This window comes from Populus trichocarpa, chromosome 16 (assembly GCF_000002775.5).
Source record: "Populus trichocarpa isolate Nisqually-1 chromosome 16, P.trichocarpa_v4.1, whole genome shotgun sequence".
Lineage (NCBI taxonomy): Eukaryota > Viridiplantae > Streptophyta > Magnoliopsida > Malpighiales > Salicaceae > Populus > Populus trichocarpa.
The window spans coordinates 7,208,326-7,233,629 of record NC_037300.2 but is presented as its reverse complement, the minus strand read 5'-3'; the positions used below and the strand labels follow the sequence as shown (position 1 = coordinate 7,233,629).

Genomic DNA, 25,304 nt, shown 5'->3' with positions numbered 1-25,304 from the left:
GGATGGCAACAAATGAGAGAATAAACCTTAAATTTCAAGAATAAGAATGTTCTTGTTTTGATATGATAAATGCTCTTGGTTACAAGTATTAGTGTCTAGAGAATAAAAATTCTTAACCTTTTACCTAGATGGTTCTGGAGGTATTTATAACTTTTAAGCCTTGTTATTTTGCTGGATTTAATGGGTTAAAGAGTCATTTTTTCTTGATAGAATCAATGAGGGATTAATATCCCTTATAGAATATTAATGAGAAACAAATATTCTTTACAGAGATAAAAATATAGTAGGATATTGAGATATATTTTTATAAATTTATGGTTACGGAAAGATAAATATCTCTAATATTAATATTTTATATTAAAAATTATAAAAATAAATAAATTAACTAGGAATTTATCACACTGACAAGCCCGTCAGTAGGTCTAGAAATTTGCATGCTAGAAACCTGAAATATAAAAAAACCCGTTTTCATTATAAAATAAATACTCTGGAGAATTTTTACATAGCAACAGCGAGGTGTTTTTAAGAAGTGAATATTAACTATCCATCAGAAAATGACAACCAACACCCAAACCTGTGACTACCTTTTTGGGTTTGCTGCCTTTTACAAAATTGGATTTCATTTCACAATCAAGGCCGACAACTTTATATCCCTCGATGTGGCTAGTTACAGCACGTAAACCATCAACTTCATCCACCCAAATAATATTTTCAACAGCCAATTCATCAAGATGCAGGTATTTGCTTTGCAGAACACTTGCCTCAAATTCTAAACAGCATCAAGCAGAAGAAGAGTAAGTGAGCTCCAATGAAAATTTTAAACATTAATAGCCACTTAATACGATCTCATTTCAATATTTCTATTTTTTCATTGCTCCTTTAACCAATGACATGCATGATGGAAGGATCCAATGGCAATAGTTTCTATAATGACATGTTTGGCACGTGGCGGGTATCCAAGAATAAAAGGAAAATAAACAATTGGACCACCTAATGCAGCAGGTGACATAAAAGCATGCTAATCAATTTATTGGGCCTTGCCCAAAAGGATCTCAACCAAACTTTTCTCCTTTAGAGACCATTTTCCAAACACATAACAGTGCATATTGTACGTTTTTGTGTCAAGAGCAGATGCAATAGAAACTTCGATCCAAGCTTAAACTTTGTTAAACTTTAATGAGCATGAGTAAAATTGTGCACCAGTTAAGCTTGAATAGGATGCCCAGGGGAGCAACAGAAAACATACACAAACCATACCCTTTGACATTTAGAAAACCTTCAAGGGGTCGCACAATTCATCAACTTTATCCAAGTAACAAAATCCGAGTAACAAACCTTCATTGCCAGGGAAACCTTAAAAGAAAAATCTACAAGTAACCGAGCCTAAAGGTGTTGGGTCTGGCAGCACGTTAGATCCATGACCAATTAGACTTGTCACGCAGCTAAGCCCAAGTTTATTGGGTTAATAAGATCGTCAGACCCATGTCCAATTGGATTTGGCACGTAGCCAAGCTTAAGGGCACTAGGTGTAACAGTTCACTAGACTTATGTTCACTTGGGCTTGACTTGTAGCTACGCCCAAGGGTGTTAAGGCCTGAAAGTGAGCTAGACTCATGTCATCTGAGCCTAGTATTCTGTCAAGCTTAGGGATGTTAGGTATGGACGGAAGCCTTTCCCACCAAATAATACGTTATCACTTAGGAGTCTACTCTTAATGTTTAAGCTTTAGGCCCACCCCTTTAACTTGTGTGCACAATCCTGATCCTGTGGGGTTTTTCATCATGTAATGAATATCTATATTTTGTTAAATTTGATATTTTCTTTGTAAAATATATTTTTTTGTTAGACTTGTTTAGTTTGGATGGGTCCAACGCCTATACATAGTAAAATTTTCATACTGGGTTCTATGTCCTCATGCATCTGACGAGCTGAACTTATATAGTTTAGATGGGTCTAACGCCTATATTTAGAAACAATTTCAAATTTTAACGAGATTTTAACTTTAACTGTCATTAGTATGTGGAACTTGGACCCTACTCGGGATTGAGAGGAAATCTAAGTTGCAGGTATACCTAATTATTTTATGGTTGTAATTCAAGAATTCTTGTTTCTTTAATCTAGCCATCCATGGGAGTATTTTTAGTAAACTTGTGATAGGACCTTAAGCATTGCTAAGAGAATATGTCAATTTAGGATTGCACTACAGAATGAAGGATATGAGATTAACCTTTATGAATTGGTGAAAGGCCTTAGGCATCACCTGAAGAATGTGTTAGTTTGAGACCGCACTGGAGAATGGACGATCCGAATTCAACCCCTAAAAAATTTATGAGAGGCCTTTAGACAACACTTGGAGAATGTGAGGCTCTTAGGCATTACCTAGAGAATAAGCTAATATAAGACTGCACTATAGAATGAGGGATCTGAGATCAACCTATAGTGAATTGGTTATAAGCCCTTAGGTATCAATTAGAGAATATGTCAGTCCGAGAATGTACTAAAGAATAGGAGATCAAACCTAGCGAATTGGTGAGAGACCCTTAATCATCACCTAGAGAATATGTCAGTCCAAGATTGCACTGGAGAATAAGGGATCCGAGATTAATCCTTAGTGAATTCTTGAGAGGCCTTTAGAAATCACCTGGAGAGAATGAAAACATATTATGTAATTTTTAATATACATATATTATAAATTTACATTCTTATTTTCGTTAACCATGGTACGTTTTTAAATTATTAGAGTGTCAAGCATGAGGGAGACTATTCCCTTCCATATCTTTTAACTAGTAAGTGTTTGCCTTTACTACCCTTGCGACTTTGAATGAACCATCCCATTTTATACCCAACTTGCCTTTGCTCGCTATATTGCTCATAGCTTTTAACTTTCTCAACACCAAATTCCTAAACTTTAATCTTCTATTCTTGACTCTAGCATTATGGTATGTCAATAAACCTCATTTCTGATTTCCATGATCAATTGAGATTCTTCCAAGAAATCTAGATTGGCCTTAAAGCTTTGTTCATTGCCTTCTGAGGTATAATAGTCGACTTAATGACTTGCGTACCCAACCTCAGCTGGTATTTGAGCCTTAATTCCATAAGTGAGGAGAAATAGATTTTCTCTAGTAAATGTCTTATAAGTAGTCATATAGGCCCATAGAATCTCGTTGAGTAGGCCCACTCTAACTTGGCTTCTGTTATCTTTTTTTTAAGTCCATTGAGTAGGACCTTGTTAGTAAGTTCAGCCTGGTCATTTGTCTAGGGGTGAGACACTGAGGAAAGTCAATGGTCAATATGAAGCCTTTGACATTACTCTTTCATCTTACAACTATTAAATTGTGTCTTATTATTAGTGATCAAGATTTTTAGAATTTCAAATGTGCAAATGATGATCTTCAACAAGAAGAAGATGACCTTGTTAATGGTGATATCTACCAAAACTTCTACTTCCATCTATTTGATGAAGTAGTCCACAACTATCAAAATAAACTATTTGTTCCTTATGGTATTTGGGAAAGGACCCAATAAATCCATCCCCTACTAGGCAAAGGGTTATAAGGAAGATATGGTTGTCAACTCTACAGAGGGTTGTCTAGAGACCGATGTAAATTTCTGACATTGATCATATCTTTTCACCAAGTTAGTAGCATCGCTTAAGACAACTGGCCACTAGAATCTATCTTGGTGACCTGAGTAGTAAGAGCTCTAGAACCAGTGTATAAACCATGGATTCCCCCATAGATTTCTCGCAGAAAGTGCTTTTTTTATGAGATAAACACTTTAAAAAAAGAGATAGGGCAAATTGTCTATATAAGACCCCTTTAACCAAACAATACCATATTGCTCATCCAGTTAGATGAATGGCCTCATTTTTTTTCAAGAGGCAACTCTGTAATTAGCAGATAATCCCTAAAGAAGTTCTCCAATCATTCTCTAGGTCGATTGGGGTGGCCTCTAGCCTTTCCTCTATTCTTGGTTTTTTTAAAATTTCAATCCATATATCCAAATTGAGTTCATCTGAATTAGAGCTTACCAGTTTTGACAAGAGGTTCACATTGTCATTCTCTTTTCTTCGTATATAATAAATTGATATTTCTTTATCTTTATCTTTTTTAAATAAAAAAATATCCTCTTTGATTTGGATATATGTCCACCTGTAAAATTTAAATAGGGATTTGAGATCAAAATTTATTTTTCATGATACCAAAAAATATTTATTCATCAATGGACATCGATAATTACCTTCCTTGATTATCATTTTTGCTTTGGGCAGTTGTCTCTTCAAAAAAAAAAAAAAATTGTCCTTTTATTCGTGACAACGAGCTCGAAAGAGAGAGAGGTAATATGATTTTCTTTTCTTGATGCATAGATAGAGCAAAAGCTTAACTTAGATAAGAGAGAGAGAGAGGGAAAAAAAAGAGAGAGACATAAAGTCCAAATGGCAAGCAATTATTGAAGAATCTAAATTACACTTTTTTAGAAAGCACAAAAATTACTAAGCATTCTTATAGCTCTCGAACAAATAGAGGGTAAGTTTATAATTTCCACCTCCATAGCAGACACTAGTGCGAGTCCACATTGAATCTATAATGCCATTGTATCTGGATCCACAGATAATGTTATAGAGTGTAGATCTATAGTAAATGCCATAATTTTATATCCTTTTAATTTTAATTATTTTATAAAACCCCAATTACTGTAGGCAAACACTGCAGTCCGTAGTCATATGTGAGTGATGCAACCAGTGAGCCCAGTAGTAAAACAGTGAGTGATGCAACCAGTGAGCCCAGTAGTAAAACAGTGAGTGATGCAACCAGTGAGCCCAGTAGTAAAACAGTGAGTGATGCAACAGAGATATAGCACATAGAGTTTATAAGCTGCACGAAAATGGAAAAAAGTTGAACTTCTCACTTTTTTTTAATTATTTGAAATGATTTATTTGTATATAATTACGACAGGTATATATGCCATAATGAGTCGTGAATTTCCTTCCCTGACATAACAGTGAGATATCAAGAAAAGAGATCAGAGGGATCGAAATTATTAAAGACTAACACAGAGCACTTGCTGATTGATTCATCAACACTACATATTGACTACATATTGACCAAAAAGAAAAACTCAAGACAGAGAAGGTGAAAATATTTGAGCATAAATAAAACAAGTGCCCAAGCTCACAACCATGACATAACGTTGATATCTTAGACCTGGACTGAATAATGTACATATTGGCCAGTCCCAGACCCTTTTGGACTAGTTAAATCTTTGGCGTACGTTCCATAACTGAATGGAAATATTATATGTTGGGAGAGCTCCGGAAGGATCCAAGGGATTTAACAGCAGCTGCTCTCAAGATGAACTGGTGATATAAGGCAGCAATTGCAGCACCAATGAAAGGTCCAACCCAGAAAATCCACTGAAGCAACAACATAAAATTTACATCAGCACACCAAATATGAAACTAATTAGGAAATATATATATTTTACTGGGGATTAGCCACGCACATGGTCATCCCATGCCTTTTCCTTGTTGAAGATCACTGCAGCTCCGAAGCTCCTAGCAGGGTTGATACCAGTACCGGTGATTGGAATAGTGGCCAGGTGAACCATGAAAACAGCAAATCCAATGGGAAGTGGTGCCAGTACCTATAGTTGGAAAGGAAATTAGTGAAAACCAGTTGATAACCTGGATTTATTACTTTGAGAATTTCTAATTTTGATTTTATAGACAGAGGGACATGGAGCACGAACAGGAACATGAGAATCCCTTGCATTCCTCTTGGGGTCGGTAGCAGAGAAAACAGTGTAGACAAGAACAAAGGTGCCAATGATCTCAGCACCTAACCCAGTTCCCTTGCTGTATCCGTTAGCAAGTCCATTGGCTCCACCACCATAGTTTGTGTAATAAGACTTTTGGAATGCTTTCACAAGTCCACATCCACATATGGCCCCCAGGCACTGAGCCACCATGTATAGAATGGCACGCACCAAGGAGACCTTCCTAGCCAAGAACAAACCGAAAGTCACAGCCGGGTTAATATGTCCACCTGCATAATTTTTAGCAAATTCATCGGTCCCATTTCAAGAGATGATAGAAAAACAATTCAGCTATACGTGATTATATTATTTCCATTACTGACCTGAGATACCAGCAGTGCAGTAAACAAGAATAAAAATCATGCCACCAAAGGCCCAAGCGATGCCAAGAATGCCAACCCCACCACATTCATCACCGTTTTTATTAACGTCAGTCTGGCTCTTGTAACCTATCACGGTCAAAACAGTGATGTACAGAAACAAGAGCGTGGCAACGAACTCAGCAATAATAGCCCGATAAAAAGACCACTGGGTTATTTCCTCAGCATCGATCAATGGCGCTGGCGGAGGGTCATGATAGTCCTTGGCACTGAACTCGCCTCCAACTTCAATGTCCTTGCCCATAGCTGTTGATGAGTTTGGTGAGAGACAAAGCTAAAGCGGTATGGTTGGTATTATAATTCACTAACAAAATGTTTTGTGGTGGAAGTGTGGAGAAATGCTGTGCTATTTATGCATGCGATGTGTTGGAGAGGAGTGAGTGTTAAATTAACTTAGCTTCGCCGCCCCACCTCACAATCTATGATTTCTTAAACTTTCCGTGACCCCACGTTGGACTTCATGGGTGTGCTTTTTCCGGCCTGCTGTAAAGATGGTTCCAGCCTTCACTCAATTCTTCGAGCTTCACATGGGTTTTTACTACATAACCTGTCGGATTGAATTTCCAAGAGATAATCACTTTTGACCATGAAATAAATGACCCAACTTTTACGGTGTAATTTTCTTTTCTTTCTCAATCAGAAAGGCATGAACAATGTTATCGATTCCATCAAAACTAATTAGTTGGTGAAACCGGATCGGAGACCTAGTGACTTCAAATTTAAACTACATTTTATTTCAAATTCCTTTAATGTTTGCATATTGACATGGTGAAAACCCAATTTATCATGTTGCCTCTACCACGATGATAAAAATGAAATATGGATATAAAAATAAACTTTTTCATTAAAATTTAAATTTTAATAATATTTAAATTATTATTGTACTCCTCGTATAATACTATTCATTTCAATAATATTTTTTTTTTAGTTTTTTTTCCCCAATCTATGTTTTTTTTTTCCTTTAATTTCAATTCTATCTTTCAACATTAAATTTTTTAGGGACTAGAATTTATAAATTTTTTTAATTTATTGTTTTTATGTTATCCTAGTCTTATAATCCGGATCACGGGTTTGACTGATTGACTTGAGTTTTTGCTTCTCATTTTTGTAATAATTTTTTTTCTCAATTTCATCCTTTAACATTGGGTTATTTGAAAATTGAGTTTCATTATTTATTTCGGTTTACTTTCTATAAAGTTATCTCCATCTCATGACTCAAATCACGAGTTTGGTAAGTTAACATGGATTGACTTAAGTAATTTTTTGTTTTCCTTTTTAATCTATTTTTTAATTTCAGTTACATCATTCAACATTAGATTTATTGAGGATTAAGTTACATTATTTGTTTCAATTTGCTTTATATTGGATTATCTCAATCATATGACCTAGATCGCGAGCTTGGCAAGTTAACCTTGGTTCACTCGGATCATTTTTTTTATCCTTTTTTAATTGATTGTTTTTTCAATTTCATTCTTAAATATTGAGTTTATTAAAAATTAAACTTCATAATTTATTTTGATTTATTTTTATGGGATTATTAAGGTCTCATTACCTGACATGTGAATTGGTAAGTTAACCCAAATTGATATAATAAGTTGTCGTCTTAATCTTTATAAAAAAAATTATATTAAATATTTATTTTGAGTTAAATTATATTTTTATCGGTAATTAAAGTTATTTTTTAAAATGATAAGTCGATCAAATTACATTAAATTAATTTTAAATTTTTTTCCTACTAAAAATTACATTATAAGAGCCGACAGAATTCTTTAATTTAAAAGAAAATGATCTCACCGGGCGGGTGAATAATATAATATATTACTGTATTATTAATGGGCTCACCATCAATTTAATGGCTAAAATAATGAATCGCGACCTTAACACATTCAAGTTGATCCGGCCAATAATGAAACCCTCTCTTTCATTTCATGCCTCGAAACGCTCTGTTCGAGTTCAATACGACAAGAGTGGTCGACTGTTAATCTCCTGGAAAATTATTAAAAAAATGTCCCTTAAATTAACACAATTAAAATCTGATGATCAGTCATCGACATTCAAGAGACTTGATTGATTTCTCCAAAGCAAGAACGGAATTACCTGCCCTCGCCTTGTTTCCTTTCTCCAAACAAACCGGAGTTGTTGCCGTCCAGCCACCGGTGAAAATCACATGCTTATTATGAATCATGACGTTGTCACCAAACCGACCATATACCATAATCCATTTCACCTCCACCGTCCGTCCAACTCTCTCCAGCCACGTTGATTGCCCCATCCACTCAATTCATGCCACGTTATATTGACCCCACATTGCAGCCATCAATCATTGCTTAAGAATCAAATTTCTGTGCTTATCACTAATCCGTCACTCCCCCAGTTGAAAAGGAACATTTTCAGGAAAAAAGAAATTAGTACGGGAAACATTCCTGGATGGTATTTTGCCACGTTTCACAATGTGATAATCATGGAAAACTCTGTCCTTTAACATGAGAGATCTTGTTTGTCTTTTAACCACTTATTACTATATTTGGTCGGTTGTCCACTAGTGTTGAACTACATTCCCATATTTCTTTAGAATTTTATTTTAAAAACAATAACACATTTTGATAAAAAAAATTTTTTTGAAAGAATGATATAGTTTAGAAAAGTATTTGACAAATATAAATAGTTTAAACACAATCATGAATTTGAATTTCATTTATATACAATAACGATTATTTAGTCATATTTCAAAATACATAGCATTTGTAAATTAATTAATCTCAACAAAAATCAATTCGAAATTTTTAAATAAGATAAGTTGATTTGGAGGAAGAGAAAAATAAGAAAAGAAAAAAAAAGAATGGGTTATAAAACACACCAAAACTTTGTTTTCAACATACTCGGTACGGTTAGAAAGATCTTGACGAGATGATTCTAACTATAAATTTGAAGACAACCAAACGAGATCACAATTAATCCTAAATTAACCTCAAATAAAACCCTTAATCAATTATCATCTTGTTTTATGGTATTTTAATATGTGGTTAGAATCGTCTCGTCGAAACCTTTCTAACGATACCAAATATGTTCAAAACGGACTCTTCGATGACCCATTTTTTTTATATATTTTTTTTATTATTATTATTTTCTATTTTTATATTGTATCTCATTTCTTTATTATTAGATCTTTTAAAATTTTGAGTTGACATTTACACATGTTAATTAATTTAAATACAAATTAAATTTTGAAACAATCGATTGTGATTAAACTATTCCATTTCCAAATAATTTTCTAACTTTTACCATTTTCCCGAAACTTTCATGAAATTATGCAAGAATAGTAAAAGACACTAATTTCAGCACATTTTACACATTCTTATGCAATCAAAGTCGAGTTTGGTCTCCAATGTTCAATGCATGTTCAATTCGATACAGAACTAGCAATTTTACTCCAACCTTAATCACTCTGTCCATAAATTTGTTTAAGTTTCTCAATAAACTATAGTTATATTCTTACAAACATTGAGTCTATTGCAAAATCTTTACTCAATGCAAAAATATAGTCCTTAGTTAATTCATTAAATAATCCTCCACGCTTTTTGAAGGTGTATGGGTATTTAATTTTTTTTTTCTTTACATGCTCATGATATAGATTAAGACTCCGTTTGTTTACTGGAAAGTAATTTTTTTTTTTAAGTGAATTTCAGAAAAGTAAATTATTTTCCGATATTTGGTAGTGTAATGAAAAATAAGTTGGAAAACACTTTGCAGTATTTGGTTATATCAAGGAAAATGAGCTGAAAAAATAACTTATTAATGTTTTATTTTTTTCAAGTTTATTAAAATAATGAGGAACAAATCTTACAAATTAAAAATTTGAATGAGAATGAAATTGAAAAAAAATATAATTTTATAAATTATCTCAAATAAAATAAATAATAATCAAAATAATAGAGATCAAATCTAAAAAAAAAAAAAATTGAAAGATGAAGAAATTAAAATAATAATAATTAATATTTTATAAATTATTTCAAATAAAATAAGTAACAATCAAAAGAATGAGGACCAAATTTGATAGATAAAAAAATTCAATTAAAAATGATAAGGGAAAAGCAAATAATAATTACAAAAATAAGGACCAAAATTAATATAAAAATTAAATTCTAAGGGATGAAATTGAAAAAAAATATTCAAAACAAAATATATATAGCAATCAAAAGTTTGAGGATCAAATTTGATATAATCAGCAAATATTATGACATTTCTGAATTTTTCACAACTTCCGGAAAGTGTTTTCTGCCCAAAATAAAAGAAAAACACTTTCCTGGAAATCAAACTAAATTTTTCTTTGACTAGAAAGTGTTTTCTGTTGATCAATTTTTCTAATGGCAAACAAACACATGAAAGCTTGGAAAGTGGTTTTTCAAAAACCACTTTCCAAGAAACAAATACAGCTTAAATGATCTTCGCAGCCCCGTAGATTTAGTGCCAGTATTATTTTTAAGCTTTTACTTCCTATGTATTTTTTTTACTGTTTGAAATATAAATAATTTTTAAAATCTATTAATTATTTATTAAAGGTTGTGGATATCACAAAAAAATAACCACAACATATTAGATGTGTGTTTAGTAATGCGATGCATAATGTTTTTTAAAAATTTTATTTTTATTTTTGATATTTACATATTAAATCTATCAAAAAAACACACATAAATATTAATTTAATATTTTTTAAAAAAATAATCCAGATCTCGCAACACGTAATAGATATTCTTTCTAAATAAAAAATACATTAAAGATATATCATAACTCTAATGGATATTTGATCAAATCACAAAAAAAAAAAAAATCAATTTCTTAAACTCTAGAAATTAAATCATGATTCTATTAAATTTGATACTTGAGTTTAAATTCCATTAAAAAAACTTCAACTTTATAATGAGTGTCGTATTCTCAATTTTATATATTACTTTTCTAGAGTTTATTTATTCAACGTGGAATATGTTCATTAAAACTCTCCCTCACTTCTCACCCAACTTTACTAATATTTGTCAGGTGGATTGAACTCTAAGGATATTCGTCAAGTCATTTACCTCTCTGAGGCTCTTACAGAGTTTATTTATTCAATACGAGATTTATTCGCTAACTCTTTTATTCTTATATATAATATAAAATCATTAATTATAAAATAAAGATTATTGGTGAAATTGGAGCATTACATGGAATTGAATTTTAAAGGGATTCATATTTGTTAATTTTCATGGAATTGAAATGTGCCCATGTGTCCAGATTTTAAGTGATATTATCTTTTCAACATCTTTAACATTATTATTCCAGAACAACAATAATAAAAACACACGAGTCTTCTTTCCTTCCGGCTGCATGCTGAGATAATGCGACGTCGTTGCAATCCAGCAAGAAATATGTGGCTAAAAATTAACCACATGACTGTTCTATCCTTGTAATTTCTGCATCTGCCGAAACAAGTCATCACTCATTACCGTTTGTGGATCATGACGTTGGTGGCGTGACCAACCGTCCAAATACCTTCACCCCTTTCACCACCACCGCCATCCAACTCAGGCCAAACAATCTTATCACCGTTGATTCTCCTAACCACTCACCTCATGCCACGTTGCATTGAACCCGAAGAGCAGCCACCAACGATTGCTTAAGAATTAAAATTCCACTGCCTATCACTAATCGATCACTATCCCGATAAGAAAACAACACTAATAAGGAAAAGCTAAAAATTGGAGAAATCTTGGATTATGTTGAGCCAGTTGTTACGCAATTATAAAGGGGTGATTATTTTCAGTTTGGTTCGGTTTTTATCAAAAACAAGTAACTAAACTGAAATTTATTTTTTGTCCAAAAAAATCAAAACTGGTTCAAACCGACCGATTTTGGTTCAGTTTGTTTTTTGGACAAAAACCAGTTTAAACCGGCTTGACTCAGTTTTTTCGGTTTGGCTCGATTTTTTCGGTTTGGCTCGGTTGTTTTTCCACTTTGGATTCGGTTCGGTTCTGTTTATTTGGTTTCAGACTTATAAAATAGAAACCGAATCGAACCGGTCGGTTTTTTCAAAATTTTAATCGGTTTAATCGGTTTTTTTTCACGGTTTGGTTTTTTTAGTTTTTTTTTCTGGTTTTCTCAATTTAATTGGTTTTTTGGTTTTTTTACTCAACCCAATATAAAAGTGATATTTTAGGATTTCTTTTAACCATGAATGACTTACATGTTTTTGTGTAAAGTTGCTTAGTTTAATTTTAAAAGAATAAAAATCAATTTTTATTCTAGTGAAAAAGTTTTTGTATCATTGAAAAAGATATGATAAGTTTGTCTAATTCTCTCCTCAATAATTATTATTTATAAAATGATTATAACACCAATATTCATATAAAATATAACACTATAGAGAAAATTTGGTGACAACCCCTCTCTCCCCTATTCGCACCCTACAAGGCTACAACTAGTCACCCTCTCCGCTGTTGACCAACCACAAACCACCATATTATGAGTGACACGTCAACGACGACGACACCACCAACAAAAGCGCTCAGTCACCATTGGTTGAACTCCTTCCATTGTCGATCTCTTTTGCAAAACCCTTCTCCACTATTTTTAGTTGAAATCAAAGCTTTCACCGGCAACCCACGCTTCTCACAGAGAACTCAGCTCGTCCCTCTTCTCCATAACAACGAACAGTAACAGCAATCAACGAGAGAGAAGAGAAATCGAGAGAGAAAATGAGACTTTAAGTTACTCGACCTCCTCCCATGAGCAGCAGTGAGCTTCATTACCGGTACATGGAGGATGGCAAGGAGGAGATGCAGTCGGTCCACCCGGGGGTGTACGTAATTAATTATAGTAATTATTAGAATTAATTCCTACTATTTATTATTAGCTTTGATTCTCTCCATTAAGTCAAATTAACCTAAAAATTTTGGGTATAAATCTCATGTTTTTTAACTGAAAAAAATGTTTAGGTTTAAAGAAACTCTTCTCAAGAAAACTAATTAGATTATGGGTTGGATTGAACAAAACAATAAGCTAAAAATAAATAATTTTTGATGAGTTAAATAATTATTTTATAATAAATTAAATTCAAGATAAAAATAAATCAATAAAAATTAACCCCGAACCTCAAAACCTAAGGTGCTCGAGCAAGGCTGAGCGCATGCATGTGAGCACAAAGCAAAGCGTGTCAAGAGTCGGGGCAAATTAAGGCCAAGGCACATTATCACATAATAAAGTGGTATAATTCACATCGAGGTTCTAGTTATGGTGATCAGATTGACATTACTGAGTTTGGATAATTGTCTTCACAGCAATCAGCATTAAGATGATCCAGAAAAGTCGCCCCCGATGCTACAAGGAAATGGCAGGTATTTATAATTTCTCACTATCTTACTGCTGATTGCTGTGAAGACATATTAAAATAAAAGGGAATAGTTTACTATATATATATAGAAAAATATGAAAAATATCAATTAATAAAATATCAATTTATCCTTTTAATAATATACATATATTAACTTAGAAAATTTTTTAAAATTAACTCAATCAAGTCCTTATTTGATTTTTTTAGATTTAGAAATATAATCCATGTATTAATTATATTCTAGTCCTTAATTTTTAAAATATATTTTAATCAAGTCATACTTAATTAAATCATCCTAGTTTAATTTTTGACTAATGGTTCTTAATGTGTGTGACCTATTAGGTTTCAAATATGTTGGCTCAAATATAAATTATTATTCTAATTAAATAGAATTAACAAAATTAAATAATTTAATTTATTATCAATTCAATAATTGATTAATTTATATTTGAAGATCAAGTGCATCATCCACTAACGTGTCATGATCATCCAAATATTAAAAAAGTCATTAGTGGTTTGACTTAACTTTTCAGTGACCGGTTTCTTGGTATAATTAATGTTCTTTCATCAATAATATTCTGATTTAACATTAAAGCATGAAGTATATTTGTCATGTTAAATCATATTTGTTATCTACATAATAGTTATTGATTGTTTGAATAAGATTTGAAACTTTTTTCAAATCTCATTCCACTTTGACCAATGATTTCTAAGTCAATACTATTTGAGAGCAAATGAAATTTTTTTTCCTAATTCATTTAAGGTGATGAATCTTCTCTTGATAACTCAAATACATTCATATAGTTCATAATATACTTAATGTATGCCCCTTCGTTACCTCGATTAAGATAACATGTAACAGGATCAAAGGACAATATTCTTTATATAATATAATTTAGTAATTTCAAGTCTAAGGATCACTTACACAACTGTCAAGAGAGCCTTTTCATAAACATAAGTGATCTCTCCGTATGGAATTCTCATATGAGTCAGTACTGGTACATGCAGCCATCCCATAATGGTTCATCAGAATCTTTCAACGGATCAAAAAATCTAGTTGTGTCTGCATTAGATTCTTCTTCTACGATTGGACATTGACTGTCATTACCTTTATTCATTCTCATTGCATCCATAATTATATTTCTGTAAGGATTACTGTTGTCATTTACAACTTCATGCACGTTGCTAGCACTAAAAGTTGACTCAACCATCCTTTCTACCATGCTCTCATTACGAACAAATAGTTCTCCGTGTGTATACCAACATAGGTAATCCTCCACGAACCCTTTGTGTAAAAGATGCATCGTTACAATATTTGGATGTAGAAACTTTTTATTTTTACACTTCCTGTATGGATACTTAATACCGCCTCCACTAAAATTTCTCGGAATAAATGTTGAGAAATTAATAAAACCCTGAAACTCATTACAATAATCTATCCTCCGCAATTCTTGGGGTGAATCTCGATACATTCATGAACGATCATCCATGACTTCTATCAAACCTATATAAAATAATGATGACAACATGTATTAATTAACTATGTTAAGTAAAAATTTTTGCAAAAATATTGGTTTAGCTCAAGATTATCCAACTTACTTTAAAACTTCTCTTAAATATTCATTATCAATTATCAACGTCCATACAAATTTATACACATAAATTTACGAAAATTACAATTCAGCAATAACATTGATAAAGATTAAAACAAACTCGTTAAACAAGCTATTATTTATTTCATCACAACACATCTAATTCAGTAATTCGACATAAGTTTCAACAATTTACAAACAAATATAATTTTACAAAATCTAAAACAAACCATAAGAAGTACAAAATTATACATTCATACTACAACTTTGTTTGAGAAAAAACAATAAAACATGTATATACCCTAACAAAATACATGTACTAAAAAAACATTAAATAATAATAAAATTGACATTTTAATGTTAAAATTAAAAAAAAGATAGATTTACTTACAAAAAATGACAAAATCCACAATAAATCAGGACACGGATGCTGTAACTACAAAAAATAAAGAATGATGATTTGTGTTGAGAAGTGAGGGATGTTTTGAGGGGTGGTTCTTTGCAGTTTTTTTAGGGCGTTTGTTTAGATGCAGGGATGGGGAAGAAGAAGGAGAAATATGGGAGGGGAAGGTCGGCAGCGTGGTGATATATTAACGTTTACCGATGGAATAACCAACGAAATATTTCTATATGTGCTTCCGACGACAATTATGTCGGTGAAGTGGACATGTCATTGTACAGAGATTCTGGTTTGAATCCCTTTGTAATTCCTTTAGTAAAATCGCCCACAAAAACTTCCACGTCATCGCACCACTTTGTTTTTTGAAATTCTTTATATTCCGTCTAGAATTTTGTCAGTATATGAATAATTCCGTCAGTATATACCAATGGTATTAGCGATGAATTTAAATTGGTCGGTAAATATCACTGTAAAGTACAGACGAAAACATTCCATCGGTAATTCCGTTGCTATTTGTTGAATTTCTAGTAGTGATGTCTTATGACAAGCAGCTATATATTAGTTATAGGTATCCCTTATATCTCAGCTTATGAGAACAATTCTTTCATTTTATAAAGGAAAGAACATAATATGTATTAGTTTTTATGGCTCTAATAAATGTCCAGTATTTAAGAAAGTATCGACCATGAACATTTTAGAAATAATGCTTTGATGCAATAAGAATCCTATAATTATAACAACTTTATTATTTTCCTTACAAAGCATTTTTGTCCAATGAATTTTATTTTTACTCTAAATTCATAAATCAAATATTAGATTCATTAATCTAATATTATATGAATTTTAAAACTAAACTAAGTTTTTATTAATAATAGATAAATATTTATATGAATATAATAATATCACGTGTAACCAACCGATTGATTATAAGATATATTGAACTACCATATTTGATGCACTGTAAAATGAAAGTTATGCTTGCAGGACACCACAGCTTTTATAGTAGAAAAAGCCAGGTTATATTTGCTTTGAACTTAAATCACATGGTAGTGCTCAAGGTTGGTTTGAGCTTGGAATTTGGTTAACTTTAAAATAAATTTTGGCCTAAAAAATGACAAGTGTTTATCATGTTTAATACCTGAACATTTTGATTAGTTTTTTTAATGACAAGTATTAAATGTAAAAAAGAATTAAAAAAATTGGGTTGTTTAAATTTTTGAAATAAATTAGTATTTATTTTATAAAAAATGTTAAAATTAATTTCTTTAATTGAAATTAATTATTGCAGCCTAGGTTACATAGATATTATAGGGTTAGGGGAGGGCTGTTTAGAGACATCAGAAAAAGTCGAGAAAATTACATGATAGCTTCTACTTTCCTTTGCTGTTTTTCATTTTGTGCATGCTGCCTCTCTCTAGCTTCAGATTATTATTGTGCCAGAGAGAAAAAAACAAGCGTGTTTTCTACTTCACAGGCCTTGAATAGGAGCGCGACATTTCAAGGTGGTATTGTCTGAACTTTAGAAGGCTACTTGTATTTACAACTATTTGCATTGAGTGACGGACAAATTATCCTTAAGGACTAAGGAAGGAATAAGGGTGTAATCCTTGAGAAGAATTTTATATTTCCTTCTTTTCTTTTTGAGGTTAAACAAATAATTTAAATTTACATAGCAAAAAAATTTATTCTGTAAGCTTCACTAACAAAGATGAACAAAATGATCTTACATGGATGAAACATAAAAGTGTTAAATAGTTGCTAGGATGACACCGCTATCCCACTGCTTCCCATCGGGGCTACCATTTTCTCAGGCCCGATCGAGGTTCTCTTCTAGAAGAAGCTCTTTGCCGGATAACCTTGGAAGAATAAACCTCCTCTTTGAAGAGAGGCACTTGATTTAATATGGATGCAACCATCATCTCTTTACTTGGAAAGACAATTTGATCCAAGAGAGGCATTTGATTTAATAACCTCCTCTTCGGATTTGAATAAGTCAGAAGCAATTTGATCATTTGGCTTGATCAAGACTTGTGTTTGCTGGCTTGCTTCGAGGATTCTTCTTTTGTTTTGGTCATTGATATTAATAGCTGGAGCAATAATTGAGCTTCAAACGGAGAGAGCTTGAGGATGAAGAATTGGTTGAATTTTAGTGAAAAGATTTCATCTTCTTCCTGAATCATTTTGGGTTCATGTTTTGGATTTTTTTGGTTATTTTTTTATTATTAAGGAATAATATATTTTCCTTTGCGTGTTTATATATGTATTATTGATGCACAAAAGTCCCGATTGCTTGTGCATGCGTCCATAAGTGTAGAGGTCGAAGTATGAATCCTTGTGGCTCCATGTGTTTTTTTTCCTTCTTATTTAGTCATTATTTGTTCGAGAGAATGACTTTTCACCTATGGTAGACCGGTTCATCTGGGGTCAATAATTGCTGGCGTTGCAATTGAACCAAAGGGTTCAATAGTATAAGCAATCCAATAAAAAAAAAGAAAAAAAGACTGGCTCAGCGAAATAGTTTATCGTTTTTCAAAGGACCTGATTCGAATAACAATTCTTTTATTACCTGCCTGCAATTATAAAACGAACTAGGAATAATTTGTCCAAGACTTAATGAAAGAATTATACCTTAAACTTGAAGTATAATTAGAGCTAAGCCACTATCTTGGCTATTAACTTAATAAATTTTTCGAAGACAGAATTAATTAACACTTCCAAATATTGAGTTGGAAATTGCATTTAGATGCTATGGTGAACGCACAAACAAGGACCGGCGGAATATTGGAGAAGGAAAGAAAATGCTACAAGTACGGACAATTCTTGCCAGTTTGAACAACAAAATTAAGTTATATTGCAAGATCTATCGGATTCAACCAATATACAGAGAAAATAGAGGGACCAAAACAATAGAAGAACACTGAGTATTAAATTATTTGTCATCTTCCCTACCCTCAGCCTCCTCTTCGGTAATAGTCTCCAGCGCAGGAGAATTGGAAGTCTTGCGCCAAGAGATGAAGAGTGCTGGCGCAACCTCCATCCAAGAACTCAAATCTCTGATCTTCTTTTCCATTGCCGAAGACAAATCCTTCCTTCAAATCTTCCCTTGTTGGAAATTAATGGTGATATGCAAGATGTCGTTGCTTTAGCAAGAGGAGTTGCTCGAGACTGCTTAGGACTTGAGCTGAGGGAATTGGTTTGAGATCTGAGTTGCGTTAGATATGGAGGAGCTGCCACTTTATATAAGCATCAGCGATTGAACAAAAAGAGTTAGGTCACCAGTAAAGGGAGTCACTCTTAACTACTTGTGAGAAACATGTAAGAAAGATATGTGATGCACGCGACAAAAAAAATGAAGCTACGTGGAAACCAAGTTTCCACTTACTTTCTCAAAAGCATTGGTTGTGGAGCTGCGTGGTTGGGAGAGGTTCTTTAATAATCCGACGCCAAAAGAGAGGCACCAGGATGCAGTCTTGTTAATTGAACAACATGTTTTGGATCTACATGCTTGGTAAGAAAAACATTAAAAAAATGCTTTGGGTTAACCTACCGGAAAAGAAAATAATTCTTTTCAATAAGAAGAAAAAAAAAAAAAAGAAATAGAGTTTATTACAACTTTTCTACTTATTAACAAATAAATAAATTACTCTTTTTAATTTTAAAAATTAATTAATTAATTCTTGTATTTTCATATCGGTTACTAACTCTCTCTCTCTTTTTTTCATTGAAGTGCTGAGTTGCACCAAGTTTTTCATTGATTTTTGTTTATAACTTGACAGTCAAATTTGGTCATATGATTAAATTAATTTTTAAATTGAACTCACTAAATTATTTGTTTCAGAAGAATACAAAGATTAGGTTCTAATAAACTCAAAGTAATTTTAGGTACTGGTATTAAACTAGAGAGCTCATGAGATTTTCATAGGCATGATAATTTCATTTGACTTATTGAGTATTTGGTGTGTTGAATCATCGATTAAATTAATTTTTTATTTATTTATATGGATAAAATTCAATATGATTTGACTGAAGAAAAGATATAAAGGCAGGTGAGGGGTTCCCATGGCCCAACCCCCACCTAGTTTCTCTTTTTTAAAAAACATTATATTACGTGAAGTTGTAATTTTATTTTTCAATAATTTTTATCTTATTAATTCATAGAGGATTTTTATGGTTTTTATTGCTAATTGATATATGAGACTTCATGTAGGTCATATCTCGAAACGAACACGACATAGATCACCTTTTCAACTTACTAAATTTTAAAAAAAATCACGAGGTAGAGATTTGACTAAAATTTAAAATTTAGGAATGATTTGAATTATAATTAGGAGCTCAATTAAATAGAAATGGAAGAAAAAATGTTTAATTTGGCTAAGATTAGAAAAACTAAAAAACTACACGTTAGTTGTGCTAATTTGGTTGCTTGCTTGTTCTAGGGAGCTTATTCGGTATATTTTAACTTGCTAGTTTCCAGCTGTGTTTTATTTTTTATCTAAATTTCTTACATTTGATTAAAACAAAAACAACCAAGGATGAATTTAAAATAAATTTTCAAATTAAAACTCAATTAAAGGATTAATTGAAGATCAAAAAATGAATTTGGGAGTCAAATTGGTTAAAATTGCATAATTGTAGGAACTAAGGACTAATTTGTAACAACCTATCAATCTAGGGTCTAATTAGTTCAATTAGGGGCATGATTGAAAATAAAAATGTGATTTGGGGCAAAATTGATTAAAATTGCATAATTTTGGAAAGGATTAAATATTTGGAAAATGGCCAAACTAGTAAAATCAATTAATTCTAGTTAGGGATTAAATTGAAAGAAAATCCAAGATTTAAAACCCTAATTAGTTCAATTATTTCTAGCCCTTGGTTTTGCAAATTTACAATTTGACCCAAATTGGACTTTTATCTTCAGATTTTCGGTACATATATTTTGCTTCTTTTTTTTCATTTTTGGTCATTGGTTATCCAATTCATGCAAATTCATCCAATTTCAAAACTTTTCTTCAAATGTCTTTTCAATTAAGCCCCTATCTTCCCCAAGTTATTTTTTTATTATTGTTTGCCTGTTCTAGATTAATCCTTGACCTTTTAAATTGCAATTATTTGTCCAATTCATCCCAAATTATATTTATTATTATTTTTCCCCTCCTTTTCTTTTGAAAATTCTTGTTATTAGTTGTATTTAGACAACCCTAGTTGACCGAAGTTTTTTTAATTTTGATTTTAAAATATTTTGAAGATTGGGTTATGATAACAAGTAAAATTAAGATTTACATATATAATATTGTTTTTCCTTATTTGTTAATTTCAATATGGGTGATTAGCGTAAAAAATTATATTTGTATCATTTAAGTTTTTTTTTTAATTAAAAAGGAGTTTGGGGTTAAATTGAATATTAAATATTAAGGGGTTAAGTGTTAAAGAATGAAGTGTAAATAGTATAAAAAATGATTTAACGGATGTTTAATAAATATGTGAAACTTATATATAATAATGGCGGAATCTAATAAATTTTTAAATCAAGATTTATATTTAGATAAAGCTAAGAATTAGTAAAAGAAATGTATTAGTGTGACCTATTAATGTATAAAATTAAAAGAAAAGGAAAATGAGTGGTGGGATGGACGGAGAGCGACAAAAATTAAAAAGTTTTCCCCCCTTTAACAATCAATATTATATAATGTAAATTAAATGTATGTTTAGAGCTGAGGTTAAATCTAGTTTTTTTTTTAGTTTTTGTTTTGTTTTGTGATAAATTCAAAAAAAAATTGTTTTAAATTAAAATTTTAATGATTTTAGATCGTTTTAATATATTAATATTAAAAATAAATTTTAAAAAATAAAAAATATTTTAATATATTTTTAAATAAAAATTATTTTAAAAAACAATGTGAACCCTTCCTCACTCTCAATGAAGCATAAAATTCTATCCTGAGATGAAAACTAATCTGCTCAAGAAAAAAAAACCCTGCAAATTCGAGTACAGTTTCAAAGAATTGCTCTGAATGGCAATCATTAAATTACATGTTATGGTTGCAATTCATCCATCCTTTGAATAACTTTCCCCTTTCTTCTCCAAGTCCACATGTTAACCCTGATTTTTATTTATTTATTTATTTAAATTTTAATTTATATTATTTAAGCCATGTTTTTTTTTATAATTATTTTTCTTATAATTAAAACCATAGTTATAAGATCAAATCTGGAATGACTTGGTTAAATAACTGGATTATAGATGAAGTGGATTAACTCAAAAACACAAATAAATTTATTCTTCACAAGATTTTATCTTTTTTTTTTTTTTTTAAATTAATCATTCACCAAACTCAGGATTTTTTTTCTTTATAGACCCACCATCCTTAAGTCTCTATTTTCACATCTTATCTTCCTCTCAATTCTTCTCTCAAAAGGGAATATAAAAAACTTTATCATGGAGGTACAAGTCTTGTGGACAAACTCACAACACCAAATCAAGCTGAGAACGGATGATGAGGTTATGGGCATGTCCGAGGAGTGGCTTGTAAAGAATGGAAATAACTACAATGCTAAGGCACAAGTCTTTTGGGACTTTTTTCATTTGTATAAACCCTATAAAGAAGCAATCAAAGAAGAGAAATATCAAAAACATAAATAAACATGGTGAATACTTGCCGGACAAGCTTACTTGCGGGACAAGCTTATTGGGTCTATTCTAAGGTCTAAAACAAAATAAATTTAATATATTAAGTCAAGAAACTTGTATAAAAAAGGTTTAAATTTACTAGTTTAAACCTTTATCTAATTTGTAGCTCATATATGAAGCTACAAGAGGATTTTAGATGCTATTCTAATTGAGTTGGAAACTATAAATCTATATCTTTCCAATTATATATGAGAGGACTTCTAATTCATTCGGACAAGAAGAATGGTGTATTTAAAGTTGAGTCTAAAATCTAACAGCAAAATGTGAAAACAAAAAAAACATTGTTTGCTTAAAAATTATGGATTTTATTCACTACAAAGAGTCTTTAATGCTATTAGGAACTTATATGGTAGCCTTTGGGTTACTTATTTTACAAGGATTCCAGATTAAATAAGAAGAATTAAATGGTCAGAAACTAATTCTTATTTTACAAGACATCAAATTTTTGTTCAACAAAAATTCTTCAACAATTATTTATCTTGAGTATTTTTCACTATCATATGCAACAAATTGTGACAAAGCATTTTAGACTATTTTTCTTATTTTTTCTTTATTTTTTTAAATCTTATTTTAATTAGTATGAGCTTTATTTAAATTGGGTACATGATTGACCCTTTAATGTTAGGGTTTTATTTTCAATAATATAAATACTCTTTGTAAGGACAAAATATTGACTTGATAATACTTTTGCTGCTAAATTTATTCAGCTTGCGTGAGAGAGATTCTTGCATTTTTTTGTTCTCTAACGAACTTAATTGACTTATCGAAGATTAATAATAGGCTTTGTGATGTTTTTCTTATACATCTCGTTTGAGAATTTGTATTATCAAGGTAGGAGTTCTTATTCCAATAGTGCTGGTGTCTTATGACATGTTTTCATTATGTCACACTCCTATCAGATCTGTTTCGGCTTTCCGGGATTCGTTGTCAATCTTGTTATGGGTTGCGTGACCACGTAGTCACAAGATTCGCATCATGTAGCCTTTTGCGTGTAGATCATGAAGAAGAGAGGAAGATGGGAATTATAAATTTTTTCTCTTCTTTGGCAATTATCTTCTCAAGTGTGGTTGCTCTGTTTTGTGAATTACGGATTTATCCCTAATTCAAAATGAGCACTTTTTATATGAAAAAAGATAGGATTTCACTGGAGTTTTGTCAGGTCATCCAAGTTCCATACTGACTTGACCGGTCATGCCAATTGCAACTCTAGTTTATTAACATGTAAAACTTAGTTAAGGTCATGGGTTGCTTGAAACAATGATGATTGGAAGAAGACATGGTTTTACAATTTTGTATATATCATGATTAAAAAGAGGGTTTTGCAAATAAGAAAGAAGAACGAGAGCGACATGAGATTTGTTTTCTCCTTATTAACTAAATAAAACATAAGTTGTTGGCATGTACAAATGAGGTGGAGTCTATCTGACTTGAAGCACATCATTTTTTTTAAAAAAAAAACCCTTCCAAAGAAGGTTAACGGAGTTAAATATTAACTCCATAAAATTTTAACCTGATTTTCTTTAATCCAGAACAAAACACAACCTTAAAAGAAGTTCAAATTTAGGGTCTCCAAAATGTACATTTTCTTTCATCTCTCCCTCCCATTCTACTCAATCACATACTCAAATGTTTTGTGTTGAAAAGTATTATATATGTCTTTCATAACTTATGTCGGTGACATTCTTGAAGAGTTTGAATTATGGAGTTTAAACTATGGGGGTTGTGAGAGAAATCTTTTTCACATGAATCAATCCTAAGAGAGATGTTTATAAGATTTGAATGGAGAAAATCAGTCTCGCTGTGTGAAAAATCCATGTTGAAAACCAAACAGAAATTTAGGTATCACTAATTATTAAGAAATCTCCAAAAGTGAAACAAAATATTGCTGGATGAAAGGAAACAACAAAAATCCTTCACAGTAAATAACAACATCATCAAATAAGACAACATTCTTAAGAAATATCCAGAAATGAAACGAAACAATGCTGAATGTAGTTTTAGATCCACACTATTGATCATTTTGTCACTTTCCCTCGTCCTCCATGGTTCCATTTTTCAATTAGCAAGATCAAAATCCATTTAAATACACTGAGATGATGTATCTCAATCAACATCAATATCCTCTTCTTTTAAATTGTTTTGAGTTCCTACCTATCCATTTTGCTAGCAAGAATATATAACTAAATCCAATCTATATTAAATAGATGGAAAAAAAGAATACTAATCAGCAAAATTACACCATGCATGCTGTCTACATATCTAGGCATTGGTGCATTGAGTAATACGGGCTTCCGGCAAGTCAGAGTACAGCTGCAACGAAACTTCAACATGGCAATGCAGAGATGGTGTTCAATTGAATCCCCAGAGAGCAGACAAAAAAAATATATATAATAATAATAACAAGGATCCAAATAGGGTGGACAGGGAGGCTTATGTATCTCCGTCATGTTCTTCATTGCTCTCTTCGGTTATCGTCTTCATTACTGTACGTTTAGTCTGTGCCTTGTGCATTACTTGCTTTTCTTATCATTTATTTTTCTTTTTTTGTTGTATTTAGTTTTTAAAATTCCCTGCACTTATGTTTCTTTTTCAAAAATAAAATAAAATTAATCAAGTATATTATTTATGTATGTTATTACAACTTATTTTTGTTGATTTTCATATTCATTTTTTCAAAATGAGTTTACTCATAAAAAAATAAATAATAATACATAAGGATTAATTGATTTGTTTGGAGGGAACCTCTCATGCTTCTGGCATTAATGGTAGTTAAATAGTGATGAATCCACTTTCATACAATGTGGCATCAATTTATCCTTTTCTAACTTTTAAATTTGATCTATTAAATATTTGTAATACTTGTTCTTTAATGTTATTTACTATTAAACTTGTTCTCCGAAGATTAATCAGGTATCTGCTGAAGTGGCCCTAAATTTATCTTATTCCAATTAAAAACAAAAGTGAAAATAAGAATCTGTGCGGACAATACACTTGTTTTATATTAAGAACCATGCAGTCAAGTGAAATTGACACCGAGAGAACAGAAAAAGGATGCATAGAC

The 25,304-nt window shown here is 31.4% G+C and overlaps 1 protein-coding gene across 1 annotated transcript; it reads right to left on the bottom strand.

The window, feature by feature from the left end:
* Positions 1-5,012: 5,012 nt before the first annotated feature.
* Positions 5,013-6,604, bottom strand: LOC7486477 (aquaporin PIP2-3). Its single transcript, XM_002322841.3, has 4 exons — positions 6,141-6,604; positions 5,752-6,047; positions 5,506-5,646; positions 5,013-5,416 (listed from the first exon to the last, which is right to left on the bottom strand). The coding sequence occupies exons 1-4, from the start codon at positions 6,439-6,441 to the stop codon at positions 5,297-5,299; spliced, it is 858 nt and encodes a 285-aa protein (XP_002322877.1). The 5' UTR covers positions 6,442-6,604; the 3' UTR covers positions 5,013-5,296.
* Positions 6,605-25,304: the final 18,700 nt, after the last annotated feature.

Bases quoted from the DNA above. Each gene is read 5' to 3' on its own strand.
- LOC7486477 (XM_002322841.3), bottom strand. From the start codon at position 6,441: ATGGGCAAGGACATTGAAGTTGGAGGCGAGTTCAGTGCCAAGGACTAT. The intron at 5,647-5,751 runs GTTCGTGCTCCA...TTCCAACTATAG, and splicing joins CAAGGGATTCTCATGTTCCT to GTACTGGCACCACTTCCCAT. The intron at 5,417-5,505 runs GTGCGTGGCTAA...TTGTTGCTTCAG, and splicing joins AAAAGGCATGGGATGACCAT to TGGATTTTCTGGGTTGGACC.